The 22,440-nt window shown below is 31.5% G+C and overlaps 1 protein-coding gene across 1 annotated transcript; it reads right to left on the reverse strand.

Moving 5' to 3' along the window:
* Window positions 1-16,194: 16,194 nt before the first annotated feature.
* Window positions 16,195-18,631, reverse strand: LOC129900442 (LOB domain-containing protein 15-like). Its single transcript, XM_055975414.1, has 3 exons — window positions 18,544-18,631; window positions 17,996-18,275; window positions 16,195-16,623 (listed from the first exon to the last, which is right to left on the reverse strand). The coding sequence occupies exons 1-3, from the start codon at window positions 18,555-18,557 to the stop codon at window positions 16,195-16,197; spliced, it is 723 nt and encodes a 240-aa protein (XP_055831389.1). The 5' UTR covers window positions 18,558-18,631.
* Window positions 18,632-22,440: the final 3,809 nt, after the last annotated feature.

The following is a 22,440-nucleotide window of genomic DNA, read 5'->3' on the forward strand; positions in this document are numbered from 1 at the left end:
CATAGAATAATTTGAGTGTCAAGCTGGTTCTCTTCTCTCTCTAGTTGACCGTCGAACTTGTGGAGTTTCGATCTCAGCTTGCTCTTGTTCTTCGTGCTCTGATGATGCTTCAGAAGGAACTAGAACTTCTTTTATTTCTTCAACTTCAATTGTAGTAGTCCCTTATTTTTCTTTTGAAGTGCTACCTTCTTTTGCTTGTATCTTATTTTTAACAAATACAACATCCCTACTGATTACCACCTTGTGGGCAGTGGAATCCCACAAGCGATACCCCTTGACTCCATCAACATATCCTAAGAAAATACATTTCTTGGATTTTGGATCCAACTTCAATTTTTCTTGCGTATTGTACATAACATAAATAGGAATTCCAAATATATGTAAGCGAGAATAATCAATTGGTTTTCTTGTCCACATCTTCATTGGTGTTTTCAGATCAATTGCGGTTGATGGTGATCGATTGATCACATAACAGGCGGTTTTGACTGCTTCTGCCCAAAATGGTTTTTCCAACTCTAAGTTGCTAACATAGCTCTTGTTCATTTCAACAAGGTTCTGTTCATCCGCTCTGCTACTCCATTTTGTTGTGGAGTATATGCCACCGTGAATTACCTTTTAATACCTTCTTATTTACAGAAGTTATCAAATTCCTCACCAGTGTATTCTCCTCCATTATCTGTCCTCAAATACTTGATTTTTTTTCAGATTCAAATTCCACCCGCTCTTTGAATTTTTTGAAAATTAGAAAAACATATGCCTTTCTCTTGATTGGATACACCCAACTTCTCCTGTAGTAATTGTCGATAAATGACACAAAATATTTTGCTCCTCCTAGGGACTCCACCAGTGCTTGCCAGACATCAGAGTGGACCAGATCTAATATTTTCATGCTTTAAGCAGAAGAACTGCTAAACCTTAGTCTATTTTGCTTACTGTTAACACAATGCTCACAAAAGAGTAGTGAAATCTTTTTGAGCCTTGGAAGAAGCTTTTGCTCAGCAAGAATCTTCAAACCTCATTCCAACATATGGATAAGTTTACGATGCCATATCATCGTTGATTCTTCAAATGAACTTGCTGACGTGGTTGATGCTTCTCCTTCTTGGTGTGTTTCACCTTTAAGCACATATAGATTTGCAGCAAGTTTTTCCGTTTTCATCACTACAAGTGCTCCTTTGGATATTTTCATGACTCTACCATGAGTCTTATATGAACATTCATTATCATCTAATTGTCCCAAAGACAATAGATTCTTCCTCAAGTCTTTTACATGTCATACCTCCTGGATGGTGCGTATCGTGCCATCATTCATCTTTATTTTGATGGACCCAATACCAATAACATCCAAAGCATGATCGTCTCTCATGAACACAGACCCTCTTGAGATAGGATTATATTTATGGAACCATTCTCTCTAGGAAGTCATGTGTCATGTTGCTCCTGTGTCTATGATCCAGACATCAGTGAAACGTTTTTTGCCTTCATTATTTGATATTGATTCACTACATAAAATATTGCCATCATCCGAGGTACATGCAACATTCCCTTGAGCATTTGATGGCTCAGGGTGTTCACTCTTCTTTTTGAACCGACAATCTTTCTTGAAGTGTCCTTTCTTGCTACAGTTGTAGCACTTGATATTCTTCTTACTTCTTGATTGAGATCTACCATGATTGTGACTCCCATTGGGGCCTTGTTCTGTTCGTCTTCCTCTCACCATCATCAAAGCTTCAGCTTGCTGCGAACTTGCTTGTCTGTCTTACTTATTTTTGTGCCGATTTTCTTCATCTAAGTCAGCGGCTGCAATTTCATCGAAAACTAGACTGTCTGTATTGTTCGTCAGATTGATGATGATTTGATCATATGAGTCAGGTTGACTTTGAAGTAGAAGCTCTGCACGTTCAATCCGCTCTATTTTGTAACTCATTGTTGTAAGTTGCGAAAATAGAGTATTCAAAGTATTGATGTGTTCAGTAACTGACATGGACTCTGTCATTCGGAGAGTATACAATCTTCTTTTTAAGAAGATTTTATTATGCAAAGACTTGGCCTCATACAACCCCGTATGAGTATCCCTATTTCCTTCGCTGTCCGCTTTTCAGCCATACTAAACAACACTTGATCAGCTAGTGCCAAGTGTAGATCAACAACTGTGTTGCTGTCTATGTCGTTCTACTTGTTGTCATCAACAACGTTTGTGGGCCTACCTTCATTTGCAGCTAAGCAATTATCTTTTCTCAATATCGCTTTTATTTTCATTTTCCACAATGAGAAATTAATCTCATTAAATTTTTCAACGTCAAACTTTGTTGTATTTGATATTGTTATTTGCTTCACACCCTTCTAGATCGTTTCTGAATATTTTTACAAATAATCGTAACAAAATGTACCATCAGCGAAATTTACTATTCACGTGAATAGTACTTTTCACCGAATTTTACTATTCACAAAAAGTTACTATTCACAAATAGTACCTTCGCATAAAATAGACAGAATAACTGAGGGCTCTAATACCACTATTGGGGGGAGAAAGCATCACAACTAAAGTTTGATATGACAATTAATATGAAAATAAATTAAACACGAGAATTTTACGTGGAAACCCCTCTAACAGATAGAGAAGAAAAACCATAGGGTAGAAGGATCTCACTATTAAAATATGGAGTATATTGTTCTCAAATTCAAGGAGAAAACAACAATTAACACTTCTCTCTTGTAAAAAGAACAACTACTAAAGAGGACACCCAATACTACAATATTTATCTTGGTGTATATCTCTCTTTGTCTTCTTACTCTCTCTTTCTGGGATGAATTAAATGAGGGCATGAGGTCCTCTATTTATAGGAGGATGAAAACGCGTAGAAAATTAAATTTTCTACGTGTTTTGTCAAAGTTTTACATTTTTCTGCCTACACATTTTCTGTCTTTTGCAGCCTTTTTTGGATGAATTAAATGAGGGCATGAGACCCTCTATTTATAGGAGGATGAAAACACGTAGAAAATTTACGCGTTAATTTTCTACGCGTTTTGGCAAAGTTTTACATTTTTTGCCTATGCATTTTTTATCTTTTGCAGCCCTTTTTGACTATTGTTTTTCTGTCTTTTGTAGCCCTTTTTGACTACTATCTTTTGCATTCCTTTTTGACTATTGTTTTTCTTTCTTTCATATAGTTATGTGGATATGCAAAATTCACGAGGATAATAACCTTACATACATACACCTAGGGCTGTACAGGGCAAATCGATAAACCACATCAAATCGACAAACCGAACCAAACCGGAAAAAAAACCTGACTAGTGGTTTGGTTTGACTTGATTTGGTGTTTGGAAAAAAAACCCGACCATTATAGGGTTGGTTTGGTTTTAACTAAAAAAAGTCAAACCGAACCCAAACCGACCCGATTATAGATATACTAATTTTAAATTATGTTATACATAAAAATATTTATTAAAATGTAATTTTGTATATATATATTTAAAATTTTTCATAATTTTTGTTTTCTTTCTTACATTTAAATTTGGAGTTGAGAAGCCCATCTAAATAATATACAAAAAAAGTTTATCTTATAAAGTTATATTATAAAGTTAAAACTTCAAACAGTGTTCTGCCTCCATCCTATACGTTGATATTTTGTACTAGAACTCTTTTTAAGAAGCACTGCTTTGTGCTTTTTATTAGATACTATAAAAAATCGAGAAACCCTAAAAACCCCGAAAAATCCAAAAAAAACCAAGAAAAATTGATATAAAAAAACCCGACTTTTCTTGGTTTGGTTTGGTTTATAGATTTAATAATCCGACACAGATGATTTGGTTTGGTTTGTAAAAAATCCGAACCAACCCGATCCATATACACCCCTACATACACCATACGATTGTGTGACACTAAAAATATTGATCTATCTATACATAAAACATATAGTGTTGTTCCGCTTCCGCCAATAAAAAAAAAATACATACAACATACAGTCGAAGAAGAAGAAAACGTCTTAGATATATGCTAAAGAAGAAGAAGATGACATAGATTTTACTAGTGTACAATTGTGAACTTTCATTAAATGTCTTGAAAGTTCAATTTTATAACAATAGTTATTTTTCAATTATATGAATTGAAAGTGCTTAGTTATAAATTTTACTTGTATTTATGTCCCACAAAAACACCACCTGACATAACATAGCATTTGATTTGCTTTCTTTCACTCTAATACCAAAATAGTCACTATGAATTTGGCATGTCAGGTAGCTTAGGATCCGCGAGGGGTGTGTGGAGGAAGGGGCGAGATCTTAGGCCATCTCCGATCCATGCCAAATTTTGCATCAAATTTGGTGTGTCAAATTTGGCGAGATATTATTTATCACACCAATTGTTCTTTACTATTATTTTATTATATCATATTTTTAATTAAATATTATATAAATTGGTATGTTTTAATTAAAATATTTTATTAGTTTTACGTAATATTTTTATAAATATTAATTTTAGATTAAAATTTTAATTTTTTTATATATTATTTTCCTTTACTTGAATTTTTTTTTGAAATTAAATTTATGTTAATTCTACTATAAATTTGAATTGGATAGAGGTACAATTAACCTTGACAAAAATTAAATATGCAAAAATATAAATTGGTGAATATATTAACTTCATATATTATAATGCACAACATGATAATTGAGGATGAGTGTGATCTTAACGCACCAATTCAAGATGCTTTAGATGGTTCAACTCCGACGGTAGAAATTGCAGTAGATGAAAATTATCGATTTCAATAATTTTTTGCTCGACATAAAAAATTAAGGATAAAGAAGCTCATTTTGAACTACGTAATGCATTAATAGAACATTTATGGGAGCACCGTACGTAGTGATCTTGAAAGTTGTATATTCATGTAGAATTTAAAATAAAAATTCTAATTGTGTAATGTCTATTTAATTATATTTTGTTAATGATTTCACTTTTATTTGTGTTATCCATTATTATGTTAATATGTAATATTTGCTAGCAATTTATATTATTTAAAAAATTATGATATAAAATAATTTTTATATTAAACGACTATAATTTGAAACAATATGAAAATTATATAGTGAATGTTTTTAGAAAGAATTTTATTTTATGAAATAAGAAAATTTAAATGAAATAATAGATAATAATATAATAATAAAGAGAGAAAAAAAGATTCTTTTTAAGTAAAATTTGATGCAGTGGATTGAAGTTGCTTTGCACCAAATTTAATATAAAATTTGGTGCTAGGATTGGAGCTTTTATTTCATAAAAGACTCATATCATAAATTTTAAAGAGATATTTTGGACTATTCGATAATTACGGTTATTTAGTTGATGGTAAATTTAGATAACTAATTTAATTAATGGTTAAAATGGTAATTTATATAATACCCTATACAACTTATTTTATATTATTAAAATAATTAATGGGATTTGTCACTTTTAATACAAGAGATTTAGAAAAGAATAGAAAAAAGGAGAAGTACTCACTTGTGCGGCGGCGAAACACCGAACAAGGGACAACCGGAGGCTTCAAAAAGAAAAAATATAACCAATTCTTAATTCTTGTAATAGTATATATGGATAGGGATATTATTTATTTATTGGAGTCGAAAAAGAAGAAATTAAATCTCAATTTTAAAGTTGAAGGTTTTCTACTGCTACTGCGTTAGGAATTGGGAATAAAGATTTTATGAGTAATGATGAGCAATTCAATCACTTGTGTGTTGTTATCCATTTATCATCGTATTGTTATTCTTTTTACATTTACTTTTTGTTTAATAAAGGACCTCGAAACTGAAAATAGTAGTGAAGAACAAATATAAAAAATTGATTCTCTAGTATACGGATAAGTACTTTGAAATTGGGCCAAGGCTTTGGTGGATAATATAGATGTCTACGGACTCAGTTACTTACGAATATTATATATTTGATAGATTGAAAACGTGAAGTATTGAAGTATTTCATACGTTGCTGATCTCTTTGTTGATTCTCTATTGATATTTTTATTTATATTACTGAATTCGAAACAATTAGAGTTTAAAAACTATTTTCAATAGCAGAAGAGGGACATTACTTTAATAATTCCATTGAAACTAATTAATAAGCCATGTGATAATGACTTGGTAATATGAACAGCCTTTGGCTACATTTAATTATGTCTATCAAAGATTATTGTAAGTGATATAATTAATATTGATGGAAATATACATGCTACTTTTTCTATCTCCAAATAAGTATTGTTTTAACAAAAGAATTGTCCTAAAATAAATATTAATTTAGAAATTCAAGATAAAAATGTATTTTCTTTATTCTAAAATTAAACAAGTGTCATTTTAGCAACAAAAAGAAATTGTTCCAAAATCATTATCGCTTTCAAAATTCAAGAAAAAAATAATAATTATTTCAACTATACCCTTGTATTTTAAAGAACTATTTCTTCTTAATATTTTTGAATTCTCAAAAAAATAATAATCTAATAAATAGGAATAATTTAGTAAGTAATACATTATGTTTATTATTTTCTTTTAATAAGCATGAATAAATTAAAACGACACTTATTTTTAGGCAGATAGAGTAATAACAGCTAAGATGAATCTTAATTAAATGACATAAAAAATTATGATGTCATGTCAAATTTATTTTAATAATAAATATAATTGAGTTATTTTTGAAGATAAAAATCTTTAATTGAGTGATTTTATTGATACAAAACAAAGTTTAGTGACTTTATTAGATTTTCATAGTTCAATGACCTTTCAAGATTATAACTCAAAATATATGGCATTCTTGAATAATCCATAAATCTAATATTTGACTTAAATGTAAACACTCGGATCAAACCCTTATTAAACTGATTGTATTAGTTTTACATGAATGAAATCTCAGTACTTAAAAAGAATATTTCTTCCTTCTTTTTTTTTTGTATTTTTTCATACTAGACAAAATAATAGAGAAAACAATTAATTAAGTAATAACATTTCATAATGAGCTTCTAAACTACTCTATTCATTTCAGAGATAAACAACTTTGCTATTTGAAAAATCAAATTGCAAGTTTTAAATATTATCGGCTTAGGTGCTTTAGGCCTCAGAAATTTTAAATGATAAATTTATGATTTTATTCTTAAAAAATTAATTTGGATATCGTAAAAAAATATAAAATTTATATAAAAAGAAAGAAAGAGATAAGAAATACTCACTTTTTAAAAGAAATATTTTAGAACTTTAAAGTGAACTATTCAAATCTTCATGTAAATAAATAAAATTTTTATAATAATATCCAATATAATGTTTTGAAAACACATGTCTAACATCTTATTAACTCTAGTTAATATTTATCATTATAAAGATTTCATTGCAAGAAAACTGACCACTTAATTTGCAAAATAATAATCCTTCATCTCAAATCATCTATCGTGTTTTTGATTTATATGTCAATTAATTTTTTCTTTTTTTGTCAATTTTTTTTCAAAGTAGGCAGGCACCAGTCATTACGCTAATTAATCAGAAGTTGTCATATGATTCCCAAAGAAAGAGAACCACCGAATATGTGGGAGTGCACTAATAATTTACAACACAGCATAAATTAACCAAGGCAAAAATCACAAACCAAGCTTCAATCAAAACTAGAACTAGAAAAAATATTTTTCAGAAACTGCAAATGAATGCATTGGCCCCGAGCAAGTCCTCCACTTATATGAAGAAAAACACCACTACTAAACTATTCATTAGTTTCGTATTGTTCTATTTGAAATAAAAGCAATGCCACTCCTATTATTATTACTCACCGATTTATCGTTCTTTATATGTCAACTAAGAAATATTAATTAGGAGGTTTTTTTTTATTTCTTTAATCTTATTTATATTTAAGCTATAATCTCTCTCTATTAAATATTTATTTAATTTATGTATCGTCTACATTAATAAAATAATAAGTATGCAATTGTCAAAATCATCTTGTCATCGTATCAACAGAAATGTGGAAAATCTAAATAGGCACTTAGGACTAAACTACATTAACAACTTCAAGAAGTAATAATATCACAATGACTTTGTAGCTTTTAAGAAAAAACTATAATTTTTGTCTTAAACTTTTAAAATAATATATAATTTGAGATAATACTTTTTAGAAAAAAACGATAAATAATTTGAGATGAAGGAAGTGCGTTTTTCACTTCATTTCATTTTATATGACAATATTATTGTTTACAGAAAAAATCATCATTTTGATAAACAGTAAAATTTATAAAAAAGATTAAAGATAAGCGGATAATAGCTGATCAAATTCATTTGGACTAAAACGTCAAAGAGCCCGTTTAGATGGGCTTAAAAAAAGTAACTTTTATGTATGAAGTGCTTTTAGAACTTTGAAGTGCTGAAAGTTATTTTTATAAATAAGCAGTTGAGTGTTTGGATAAAAGTGTTTATGATGTGAATTTTAGGGTTAAAAGAATAAAAAAAAGGTAGTTTGAGAATTTAGTTAAAATATAAGGGATATAAAAGTAATTTCCATGGTCAAAGAAAATGACTTTAAGCACTTTGGAAAAAAAAAGTTTGGAATCCTAACTTTTCATTTTTAACTGACTTTAAGAACTTTATGGCTTAAAGTCAGCATAGGCAAACACGTCCAAAAGCTAAAAAGGGGCTTTACGAGCTCAAAGTCTCTTTCAAGTGAGTACTATTGTAAAAAAGAAATGGATAGTACAAGTGAAGTGAAGGGATGTGTTGGGGCATCTTTCATGGAATACTAAATAAGGAAGAAAAAGATAATAACCTAAAGCCTCTTGAAATTTTCTCATGCTTTCGTCTTCTTTTACACAAAAACTTAATCGTCATTTCACATTGAAACGACGATGTTCTTTGACATTGAAAGACTATCTAAAAGCATGCACCTACATTCTCAAGATTGATTGTTGTGGGCTCTCGAGGGTCATTATGATCGCTTCTAACTATAAGGCGATCTTTCCTGAATAATGCCACTTTCGACTATACGGTCACATATTATTCCTAATCGGACAGACGTTTGAAGCTCTTCACGACATATACCCTGGAAGGTCTCCATCATTTTCCTTAGGTTGCCGTCATTCGTGTTTGATCTCATCACGTATCATGGTATCATTCACTCTTTTCACTAGATCTAATTTTGCTTCATACAATTATTATTTAATAATTCGAAAAATGTGCATTAAATACAACACTTGTGGTTATTAATTTCTGATCTGATTATATTTCAAAAAGAGACAAGTTGGAGAGCCATTCTATTTTATGTCTTGTTTCTATGGTACCATCCTTTTTATATGTACACAAAATGAGTACATATACTTTAATTAGCTTCTTAAATATTTAATGGCACAGACTTGCATGTACCCAAAATCAATACATCAGACTTTACTGCAGTCAAAGGCAAAGGGCCAGCTACCAACACACGTGCAGTTACCTATTTTTCTTGAATTATGGGTGTTTTCTATGTGATTTTACAAATGACTAACCGCAAAATAAGGATCAACAATAATAACAAAGTACGAATGTGATCTTACGAGTAAGGTACGAAGAAAATGAGATGTATACGAATTTCATTTTTAGTTTATGTGCGATAAAGAGGTTGTTATTAATAGATGTAAAAATTGGAGGAGAAGATGCTGTAAAGAGGAATATTTTCTGTGTATTTTCATAGTGTGTGCAACACATTTATATAGAACTATACAATGGTTGTAATAGAGACAAAGGGAAATGGTTATATTTGTCCTACTTGAACTTATACAAAATTTTATTCTATTTGCCCATAATCATATGGGCAAAATTATATTTAAATGTGGAGTGCTTAAATCCAAGAGTGGAAGATTATAGTATTTGTATATTGTGTATTCTTGAAAATATCCCATGTTTGTATGGATGGGAAAGGGGCCACGTGTGTCTCTGCAAACCAAGGGAAACTGAAGAGTTTTAACTCTTCAGTTTGCTTTCTTCTTTGCTCTTCTTTCTTCTCTTCTCTTTTACTTTCTTCTGCCTTTCTTCTTCTCTTCTTCTGTTATGCAGGTGTGGGACTTCTCTTCTCCAACATCCCCCCTCAAGTTGGAGGGGAGAGTGATGACCCCCAACTTGTGTAGAATCGAGTGGTGAGAAACCCCAGAAAGGGGCTTAGTGAAGAGATCGGCAAGTTGGTCTTTAGAGGGAAGAAATGAAAGAGTGATCAGACCGGCTTGAAACTGTTGTCGCACAAAATGGCAGTCTAATTCAACATGTTTGGTGCGCTCGTGGAAGACCGGATTGCGAGCTATATGGATGGCAGCTTGACTATCTGAGTGGAATGGAATTGGAAGTGAAATGGGAACTGAAAGATCCTCAAGAAGGCGAACTAGCCAAGTAAGTTCAGCAGTAACACGTCGCATAGACCGATATTCTGCTTCGGCGGAGGACAAGGAGATCGAGATTTGTTTCTTCGATTTCCAAGAGATTGGGGCACCTCCGAGGGTGATGAAGAATCCACTAACTGATTTACGAGAATCCTTACATGAAGCCCAATCTGCATCGCAAAAAGCCAGTAGGGAAAGGGATGGATTGGAAGACAATAGTATGCCTTGACTTGGATCTGAGCTCAGATATCGTAAAACCCGTAAAGCAGCCGAGAAATGTGACAAGCAAGGCCGTTGCATGTATTGGCTTAGGGCAAGGACAGCAAATGACAGATCTGGGCGAGTGTTGGTCAAATAATTCAGCTTGCCTATCAAATGGCGATAAAGAGTGGGGTTGTCCAAGTGGGGACTATCATCTGCTCGAAGCTTGAAAGAGGGATCGAGTGGAGAGTTGACTGCAGGTAGATGGGAGACATCGAACTCATGAAGCAAGTCCATGGTAAATTGTCGTTGATTTACAATAAAGCCATGGTCTTCTCGCAAAATTTCCATCCCAAGAAAATGGTGAATTTCTCCCAGGTTTTTAATTTTGAACTCTGTATTAAGGAAACGTTTGAGATTTTCGATTTCATTCAAATCATTCCCTGTAAGAAGAATGTCGTCGACATAGACTGCTAGGATGGAAATAAGTTCCCCATTGAGTTTAAAGAAGAGAGAGTAATCGTTTAGAGAAGAGGAATAACCTTTAAAGGCTAAAGCTCCTGCAAGCCGAGCATACCACTGTCTTGAAGCTTGTTTTAAACCATATAGAGACTTCTTCAGAAGACAGACATGATTAGGACTAGGAGGTGTCAGTCCTGTGGGAAATTTCATAAAGACCTCTTCTTGGAGATCACCATGTAAAAATGCATTGTTGACATCTAGTTGTGCAACATGCCACTTCTTCTTAGCTGCAATGGTAAGTAAGCACCGGATAGTGGTCATTTTTACAACAGGTGAAAAGGTTTCTCCATAATCTATACCTTCTCTTTGTATATCCCCCCTTACTACTAGTCTGGCCTTTAGTCTTTCAATGTTACCATTTGAGAGATGTTTTATTTTGTATACCCATTTGCAAGGTAGAGCTCTTTTTCCTTTAGGTAACAAGACTACATCCCAGGTTTGATTGGCTTCCAAAGCCTGAATCTCTGAGTTCATGGCCTCTCTCCATGCTGGATGTTGAGAAGCCTGGCCATAACAGCTAGGCTCAGTAATAGTAGAAAGGGAATGAAGTAGCTGCTGATTGTTGAGGGATAAGGAGGAGAAGGCATATTTGTTAGCCTTATGAGGGTGATTAAAACAAGCTTTCCATAGATTAGTGAACACCACACTATTGCAAATGTAGTCTCTTAGGTACCCAGGTTCATGAGATATTCTGCTAGACCTTCTTGGCATATTTGTTATGGGATCAGGGGTAGAATTACCTGGTGCAGTAGAACTTGGATAAGCATGGTCAAGTTGTGGTAAGGTAGGTAGAGGAAGTGTAGATTCAGAATGTGTACTAGAATCAGGAGTAATAGGTGGAAGTTCTGAAGTTGTTGCTGAAAAATGATCATTAACAGGTGGGGTTGAGTGACTGGGAGGGGAGAAATCAAAATGATGATCTAAGGAAGAAGGGGAGTTGAAAAAAATAGGTGTGTGTGAGGTATCAGATGAGTTGAAGGGAAAATGTGATTCATGAAATCTGACATACCTGGATACAAACACTTTCTTTGTATCAAGGGACAGCAATTTGTATCCTTTCTGCTGTAAAGGATATCCCAGCAAAACACAAGCAGTAGCTTTTTCATCAAACTTGTTTCTTCCTTGTACCAGGGTGGAAGCATAACATAAACACCCAAAATTCCTCAAATGATCATAGGCAGGTTTTTGTCCAAACAGTACTTCATAGGGTGTCTGTCCCTTTAGCACACTAGATGGCAGTCTATTAATGATATGAGTAGCAGTTAAAACAGATTCTCCCCAGTAGCACATAGGCAATTTGGATTGAAACATCAATCCTCTGGCAATTTCTAAAAGATGTCTATGTTTTCTCTCAACAGTTCCATTCTGTTGAGGTGTAGCTACACAAGTCAATTGATGCAAAATCCCCTGAGAAGCAAGAAATGCTGATTCTTGTGTGCCTTTTCCCAATTCCAAGGCATTGTCAGACCTGATTATTTTGACCCTGACATTGAATTGTCTTTCTACCATAGATAGAAAATTCTTCAGTACAGGAAAAGCATTACTTTTAGTACTCAGCAAGAATGTCCATGTCTCTCTACTGTAATCATCTACTATGGTGAGAAAGAACCTATAACCATTGTAAGTACTACACTTGTAGGGACCCCAAGTATCTATATGAATGAGATCAAAAATGTGTGTGGATTTTATGGTGCTGATTGGGAAAGGTTGTTTAGTTTGTTTAGCTCTAGGAAAAATATCACAAATAAAATCAGACTTAGATTCAGAAGGAAGAAAACTTAAATGCTTCATTACTGAAAATGGGAGATGTCCCAACCTGACATGCCAAAGCTTTACATTAGGAGTAGCATTAACATGTACTGAATTAAAAACTGAAGTTGATTGTGAGATGGGATTTCTGCCTTTTTGAAATGAAGATACAGTACTTGAATTTAAAATAGTTCTAGACTTGTCACTACTGGATTCCAATAAATAGAGTCCCTCTCTAACTTCACCAAAAGCTTGAGGACTCTTCATTGAAAGGTCCTGCAAGAAACACCCAGTAGCAGTGAATAGGACATCATACTGAAACTGCACACAAAACTTGTGAATTGAGAGCAAATTGTACTTAAAATCTGGCACAAGTAGCACATCAGTTATGACATGTCCTGGTAATATAGAGATGCTGCCTACATGGGTCACACTTACCTTGAAAGAATTAGGTAAGTTAATATTCAAAGGTATAGGGAGAGGGCTTAGACATAAGAAGGAATTGGGATCAAAACACATATGTTCTGAAGCTCCTGAATCAATTATCCAAGTATTTTGTTTAAGATTAGGAAGCACAGAATTTGAGTATTTAAGAATGGTACCAGCCACTGCATTTGCATTGATTCCTGTTTTTCCTGTTTGTGTCAGCTTGCTTTGCTTGTACATTTGCATCATTTCTGCAATTTGTTGCTTACTAAACTGTTCCTCAAGAATTCCATCATTGATTCCAAAATCTGTCTTCCCTATGTCTTCATCTACCTGCTGAGTTAAACTGACATTTGCCTTAATTTGTGGCTGATAGTTTCTGGAGTTAGTGAACTCAAAATCTGCAGGGAATCCATGCAATCTGTAGCAATCATCATGCACATGTCCTGTTTTCCCACAGTAAGTGCATGATAGATTTGGGTCATATCTTCTCCTACCCTTAAACTTGTTTTGTGGCTTGTCAGATCTTTGGCTTGGATTGGTGTACCTCTGATATGTGTTTGTGCTTCTGAATGCTTGCTGCTTGAATCTATGTCCATTTCTGCCTTGTCCACTAGCCATGAATGCTGCAAATTCAGCAATCAGTTTGTTGTTTGGCTGCTTTGCTTGACCTATTGCCATGAATGATCCAGAGTCAGAGGTGGGATTTGTGTTTGCATACACTTCCCTTTGGTTCTCATCTTGCAAAAGTAAGGAATATGCAACATCCATTCCAGGTAAGGGGTTCATCATGAGTATATTTCCTCTTGCCTGAGCATATACATCATTTAGTCCCATTAGGAATTGAATCAACTTTTGATCTTCCAGTGATTTTGTTAATTTTGCTTTCCCATCACAAGTGCATTCACATGAGCAACAGACAATCACATTTATCCCATCTAATTCATCCCACAATCTCTTGAGTTTTGTGAAGTATCCTGCAATGTCACTATTCCCTTGCATTAGTCCTGTTAATTCCTTTTGTAGGTGGTAGAGTTTGGCACCATTTGATTTGCCAAATCTCTGTTCTAGACTGTCCCAAAGTTCTTTGGCAGTTTTGGAACTCATCACACTATCTGCAATATCCTTAGATAGTGCATTGGATATCCAACATATTATCATATCATTCACACAACTCCATTGCTCAAATTCTCCAGATTCCAGATCTGGAGCCTTGCAGGCTCCATTGATAAAACCAAGTTTTCTCTTGGCTGATAGAGATAAGAGGATAGATCTCCTCCAACCTAGGTATCCTCTTCCATCAAAGACAGCGTTGACTAGAGTCATACCAGGTGAATCCGAATTGTTTAAGTAATAAGGATGGTTGTTTTCATATGTGATTCCTTTCTCACCACTCCCTGACTTGATTTCAATTGTTTCAGGCATTCTGATTTGCTAGAGGTTATGAAGGTGATTTTGATATTTTGACACAGATTTGGATCGAGCTTAGAAGTGCTCTGATACCATGTAAAAATTGGAGGAGAAGATGCTGTAAAGAGGAATATTTTCTGTGTATTTTCATAGTGTGTGCAACACATTTATATAGAACTATACAATGGTTGTAATAGAGACAAAGGGAAATGGTTATATTTGTCCTACTTGAACTTATACAAAATTTTATTCTATTTGCCCATAATCATATGGGCAAAATTATATTTAAATGTGGAGTGCTTAAATCCAAGAGTGGAAGATTATAGTATTTGTATATTGTGTATTCTTGAAAATATCCCATGTTTGTATGGATGGGAAAGGGGCCACGTGTGTCTCTTCAAACCAAGGGAAACTGAAGAGTTTTAACTCTTCAGTTTGCTTTCTTCTTTGCTCTTCTTTCTTCTCTTCTCTTTTACTTTCTTCTGCCTTTCTTCTTCTCTTCTTCTGTTATGCAGGTGTGGGACTTCTCTTCTCCAAAATGAGATGTATACGAATTTCATTTTTAGTTTATGTGCGATAAAGAGGTTGTTATTAATAGATACTCGGAATAATAGTCAACTTATATTTATGGATAGTCATCAATGAAATGTTTACTTACTTAATATAAGTGCAATTTAACATTATATTAATACTTAGTAGGTGTTTGGTGATAAATTTGAAATATTTTTATTTTATTTGAAATTTATAAAGATGGAAACGAAAAGACAGGTCTGGGGCACTTTTTTTAAGTTTGAAATCTAACTCCAAGTTAGATTTGAAAATTTCATAATCAAACACTGATTTAAAAATAAAATAAATAATTATTCTTGAAAAAAGTAAATATTTCCCATAAATGGATCCTTGTAATAGTACTTTACGAGCTATTATAGATTTTACTGGCTATGTGTATTACTTAAATTATTTTTTTAGTTGATCTAATAGTATAAAATCTTTATATTATTAATGTATAAAAGTAACACCCGGAAAAACAACCATCAAAATCAAAGCGCCATTCTCTTTTTTCGGTTCAATTTCTTCGTCTAACTTAGATTATATACTATAAAAAATTACTAATCTTCAATAAATATATTAAATCTGAAATTCATAATTTCTAGTATATACAATGTACTCAGTGCTAAGAATGTTAATAAAAAAAAAAAAATCTATGAAAAACTTGCGAGAAATGCCTAAAAGAAGCAAACATAATCATATGTTCCCAAAATAAAATCATTCATGAAGTGGTTGAACTCGATCGTATATCATTAAGAGAAAAATACGTGACCTAAATTTAAAGTAGGCAACTTATTTTCCATCATTATAACAATTCAGAAGCAGATCTAGAAGGTTTTTATATGGTCAATTGTACTCATCACAAGTTTCAATTCGAACTCATTTATATATATATATTAAAAGTACAAAATTATTTTAAAAATTCACTAATTCTAGTTCTTGAATTCGACTCAGCATTAATTATCGAATATACTAGCTAGTCAAAATAGGGTATATTATTGTTGGGGATAACACTAAAATTGGCTCCACTAGAAGGAATTGCATACACAACTGATTGAGTTAAAGAAGGAGAAGAAGAAGAAGGGACAACAGCCCCAAAATATTCTTGGGGCAACGGTGGTCGTGGTGGATGGGTGGGAGTGGAAGGAGCTTGTGGAACCTGATCAGCCACGACCACCGCGCCTCCAATACCCTTGGATGCAATAATAAGACTATTTGTTGCTTCTCTATATTTATATCTCAAAATTTCAGCCCTTGTTGCATTAAGCTCAGCTTGTAATGATTGAACTTGTTGATTTAAAGTTGAAATTGCACCCATGCATCCATATATTGGATCCCTTAGCCTCACATTTGCTTCATATACCAAACTATTTGCTGCATCTGCTCTCTGACTCTCTGGCACCTCCTACACATTTTTCCACACACACAAAAGTACAATTTATTTCACAAATAAAATAAATAATAATAATTATGCCTCAGTTCTAAGCTAATTGAAATCAGGTATAAGAATTTAATATATATTTTCCTCCATGTGAACTCGTTTAATCATTTTATTTTAATAATAATTACACCTCAACTCAAAGTAAAATGTGTCCAAAAATTAAAAATGTAATTAGGTTTAACAATAGGTATAATATTTTCTACTAATATACAACTATAAACAAGTCAATAAAACAAAATAAAAACAAAAGAAAAAGTCAAAGAGCTAGGTATATTCTATTATCCTTTTATCAACTTATTTGAGTCATATATACTTTAGTGACATATCTAATGATGAGTTCGCAAGTTTGACATAATTTAGGCCTGTTTGGCCTTAAGTTTTCAAATATTCTTGATAAGTTATTTTTGAGAGAAATTTTGGTGAAATTACACCATGCGTTTGATTCCAAGTTTTGATGAAAATTTTAAAAATATTAATTTATATCCGTAAGTTCTAAAAAATATTTTAAATACCCATAAATTTATGTTATCATTTTATAATGAACATATTTCGTTAAAAAAAAAGCTTATAACATAATTGATAACAATCAACAACAACAAAATAACATTATAAGCAAGAGCAATACATTAATCGAATTAAAAATATTTTTTTTTCCAAATCTTGTCACTCAAACTATTCTTTTCCGGAGGAGGTAATACCAAATTATTCTTTTATAAAATCTTGATTGATCATATTAATGGAGTAAATTGGTAGATAAATATTTAGTTGGAATTAATAAATGATTGGTGTTTTTAAATATAAAAGTTTGGGGTTATTTTAAAAATTTTAAAACTTCCCAAGTTCTATTTTTTTTTAGAACTTGGGGATTTTACCAAAAATATTTGTCAAGTAATGACATATTGTATGGACAAACACAAGTTCTCAAATATTTTTCAAATTTTTCCCCAAAACTACTTAGGGCCAAACGCCACCTTAATATTTCATAATAGAACTTTATGTCTATGCACAAAAAAAAAGTATAAAAGAGTTTGGAATACATTCCAGATTCAACTCTTTGACTTTAGAACTTACAACTTCTAAGTTCTAAATTCTTGATCTATAGATAGACACAAAAATAAAAGAAAAAAGTCAATAGGTTAGATGGTATTATTATTTTCTCCACAATTTGTGTTGTATTATTAGATCCAACAATAATTAATTTGAGGGTTTAGTAAAATCCAGGGTCGAATCTATGTATATTTGGGGAAAAAACATATCGATACATGCAAAATTCTTTTTTTTTCAATTCAGAACTCATAAGGTCTAAATAATGAAGTCTTAATACTATGTAACTTACCATGAGCAACTTAGAAACATTGCTAGCACCAAAGACTTTATGAACAGCAGCAAATTTCTGGGGTTCATGTGGAGAGAAATAAGGAGAAAATGGACATTCTTCAGCACATTTTCTTCTCAAAAGCTTACAAGCAGCACAAGGTATAATAGTATTCAATTTTGGGCATGAAGGCTCCAATATTATATGTCTCCTTCCCATAATTTGTTGCATATGTAACTTTGAAGTTGCATCAATATTCTCTATCTTTAACTTCTTTCCAATGATCTCATCCAATCTCTCTCTATATCCACACACACACAAAAAGTATAGTATGTCTATTAGGCCTTTAACAATTGAAAACATGAATTAGCGATGAACAAATTATGTAGCTAAACAGAAAAAGAATTGTCGATGATCCTATTTAGTTATGGATTAAAGATAGAATATCAAAAAATCATGTTAGATATGAGTGATCTAGCCATAGATTGGCAATAGAGTTCGTAGCTAATTTCAAATTTTGAGGAAAAACAATGAAAATGAGAAAAGCAATTTTGGCCATGTAACTATACCTTTCTCTAGACATCCAATTACACTAGTGCTTCCTTTTTGTTTTGATAGAAAGATGGATTTGGTAGAAGAAAAAAGAAAAGAGAAGAAAGTAGAAAGGGAGAGAGAGGGGGAGAAATGAGTGCTTAATAGGTAAGACAAAGACTATATGAAAGAGGCCAAAAGTAGGTCAAAATTCTTTCACAAGATACCAATAAAATATAGCTCACCTTATGTAAATTAGAGATGGAATATTGTTACGTAAGAGAAGTTTGATACACACTCTCTCCGTTTGGTATTTGTATGAAAGCTCAATTAGATTTAAATTTGTGCATTGTGTTTTTTATTTTTCTATGTGATATTTGATATTCATATGGAGACTTAATTATATTTGAATCCACATATTACAGAGTCTGTTTATGATGACGATGTCCCAACAAAGTTTGATACTCTCTCTGTTTCAATTTATGTGTCATATATAGTTCGAGTTTTTAGAAACAAATTTCTTAATTTTAATCATGAATTCAAATATATTAGTAATATTTTTTTTTGAAATAAAAATGTAAACATAATTGGTAATTTAGTAAAAAAAATTATAAAATCAAAATAATTAATAATTTAAAATATTCAAAAGACATATAAAATAAAAACAATCAAAAAATATTTCGGGGTCGCTTGGTTTGGATACAAGTTATGCTGGGATAAGTTATGATGTGATTAGTTACGCTGAGAGTAGTTTTTATTGTTTGTTTGGTTGGTCATATTCAAAGTTATATTCATTGCATAATTTCTAAGAATAAGTTGTTTGTTTACGAAAATACCCTCCATCTTATTTAATTTATTTTTTTACATTTTCTTTGCAGGCTTTAGTTATTCATTCCTAAAAATAAAATTTTCATCTTATTTAACTTAAATATTTTTATTTATGCATTTCCATGATTGTGCCACGTGTTTTTTAAAATTAAACTTTCATCTTATTTAACTTAAAAATAAAACTTTCATCTTATTTAGCTTTAAATAAAATTTCCATCTTATTTAACTTAAAAATAAAACTTTCCTCTTCTTTAGCTTATCAAAATAAAACTTACATTTGTTTAGCTTAAAAATAAAACTTTCATTTTAAGTTTATTAAAGTAAAAGAAATTTGGTTATTAAAATTATCTACATTTTAAAGTTATCTACATTTTAATTGATATATAAAATATAATTTTTAAGTTAGTAATAAACTATTTAATTAAAAATATGTAATATAGTAGTGGAGTGAACATTTTAAGAGAAATCAAAAGATAAAAAAACATATGAATTAGACAAATAAATTCAACTTATAATATATTAATAAATAGAAATTGTATTTATAAAGTATAATTTTTTAATAGAAAAATATATTATCATAAAAACAATAATTAATTCAAGTTATGAATGTTATTATAAATATATTTAAAAATTATATAAATATACGTGAATGTAAAAATGGTGTATAAAAGAGAGTTTAAGAAGATATTTAAGAGTTGTCCTGGATTAGTATTCCACCCCCATGGAGGAATAACTTATCCCAATACTAATTGTTAATTCTGGAATAAGTTATCCAATCTTTGCAACCTAACAAGGAATTAAAGACAACTTAAAAATTATCCCAAAATTAATTCCTCTTATCGATCATACCAAACGACCTTATTGTACTCTTAAAATTCAAACTATGCTACATAAATCAATCAGAATGAAAATGACAAGTTATAATGTAATGTCATATCATTTTTGATCCGTTATACTAATAAATTATTATTTTATTATTTTAAATTATCATATCAGACTTGTTGAAAAAAAAAGAAGATAAAATTAAGTTCCACTATAAAGTTTTTGTCTACTCTCTTGGTCTCCCCCTGTAATTTGAGAAATCATAAAAGAAGAAGAAATCATAATCATTGATGACAGATTAACTATCATTTGACCGAATTATAATTTAATTCTTATTATAAACTTTAAATCTTAAATCCGTCTTTACAATTAAAATTTATTTTTCCCACGAAGAGGCCATTTAGAATGAAGAAAGAAAAATAATTGCAGCGTCGTCAAAGCTATCCCACGTGTGTATAATTTGCTGCTATGGACTTTTGGAGGCCACCAACTGGGATTTGCTCCACACATAAATTATAAAACAAATTGTATACTTTCTATGATGCTTTCTCAAAATTTAATAATTATTTTTACTATAAAATAAAACTTAATGACTTTTTAGGATATTTAAATAAAATTTAGTATATTCTTTTTACAATTTCATGTACTCACCTATAGTCTTTTTCTTCAATTTTTGTATTATTTATTATTTTCTATGTTTTAGTGATCACATTATTTTTGTTGTGGGTATGTTCTCTTTTTTACTATTTTCAGTATGACTTCTTTCGTTATTATATTTGCTTTATTTGAGCTGAAGATTTATCAAAAATGACTTTTAAAACGACTTGTTTATTTCTTCACAAAGTAGGAATAAGATTATGTACATATCACCCTCCATAGGTCCTATTTATAAAATTACACTGAATATGTTGTGTTATTATATTTTTATAATAAAAATAATTTAATAATTTTTATACGATAAAATAAAAATTGAATGATCATAAGTGAAATTGTTCCGAAGCCACCAACTACGGTTTGCTCCGCACGTTTTATTATTTTTATTTTAAAATCTTTCCGTGTGCAGCAGTGGTATAATAGAAAAACAGCTCTTGTTATATATACAATTTTCTCCAACAACTATTTAGGAGCAGAAAAAACAAAAAAAAATAATGACACACAAAACAAAAAAAAGAAGAAGAACATGATTCCTGTGAAGGGTAATTTTGTATTCTCGACATTATATGAATTTAGGATAAAAATTTATTCGTTAATTAGATGAGTGACATTAATTTTTTAAAAATTTGTCAACAAATTTTATTTAGACATTTAAATTACGACATATTTCAATTGAGCATCTTTTGTTTCATCAAAGTATGGATCAAAGATAATGGTGCTTGGACTTCTTCTCTCGACTCTGAATGTCAGTAATTTGCCACCTATTATTTTCTCTGTTCGTTTTTACTTGTTTAGTATTGATTTGATGCACATCTTAAGCATCAATAAATAAATGAGGAAATTTCATAATTAGCTAAGAGTTGAAACATAATTAGCTCCGTAGCTACAGTATGCCTAATTACGTAGCGTAGCTATATATAGTTTCAGTAGCTATTGTATATCTCGCTGGAATATTTTTTATATACTAACTGGACTCTTAACTTAATTAATGAGGAGGTAATTTCGGTTATTGTCACGACCCGGATCCATTGTGATTGGCACCCACATTAATCCTCCGGTGGAAAAATCACTATTTCAGCCCAAACTAACAGTACTCATAAGAGATAGATAATTTGAAAGATGCGGAAGCAGGCTTAATAAAGAAATAAGGTTGAATTTCCATAAACTCAGAACAAGCTAGTCAACAACCCAACATACAGAATTTAACTCCTAGGAATTGAAAGTCTATGTACCAAAACTCTAGCAAAACAACAAGTCTAGGTAAGGGGATGTAACCCCTTAAAAGTTATAAATTAAGCAAGTGTGAAGTCCAAGTCCTAAAAGAAGGACTGAGATAAGGAGAGCTCATGGTAGCCTAAAAGAGCTGACTCACCCTTGAACTCTGATCGCTAATGGTCTTCTATTTGAGGTCTCTCACCAACCGTCTGAATATGCGATGTCTCAACAAAGACAGAGCAAATATAGTATCAGTACACAAAGACACCAGTGTACTGATAGGATCACGCGACTAGCCAACAAGTGAGACATGAAATAAGTAAATACAACACTGTAAACACACACATATATAGAATAGACTTATCCATAACATCTCATAACCAGTACTCAACATGATCACATTTCAACAATCTCAA

This window comes from Solanum dulcamara, chromosome 8, assembly GCF_947179165.1.
Source record: "Solanum dulcamara chromosome 8, daSolDulc1.2, whole genome shotgun sequence".
NCBI classification, from domain to species: Eukaryota; Viridiplantae; Streptophyta; class Magnoliopsida; order Solanales; family Solanaceae; genus Solanum; species Solanum dulcamara.

Excerpts from the sequence above, each read along its gene's own strand:
- LOC129900442 (XM_055975414.1), bottom strand. Across the intron at positions 16,624-17,995 it reads ATGTTTCTAAGTTGCTCATG|GAGGTGCCAGAGAGTCAGAG; the intron begins GTAAGTTACATA and ends AAAAATGTGTAG.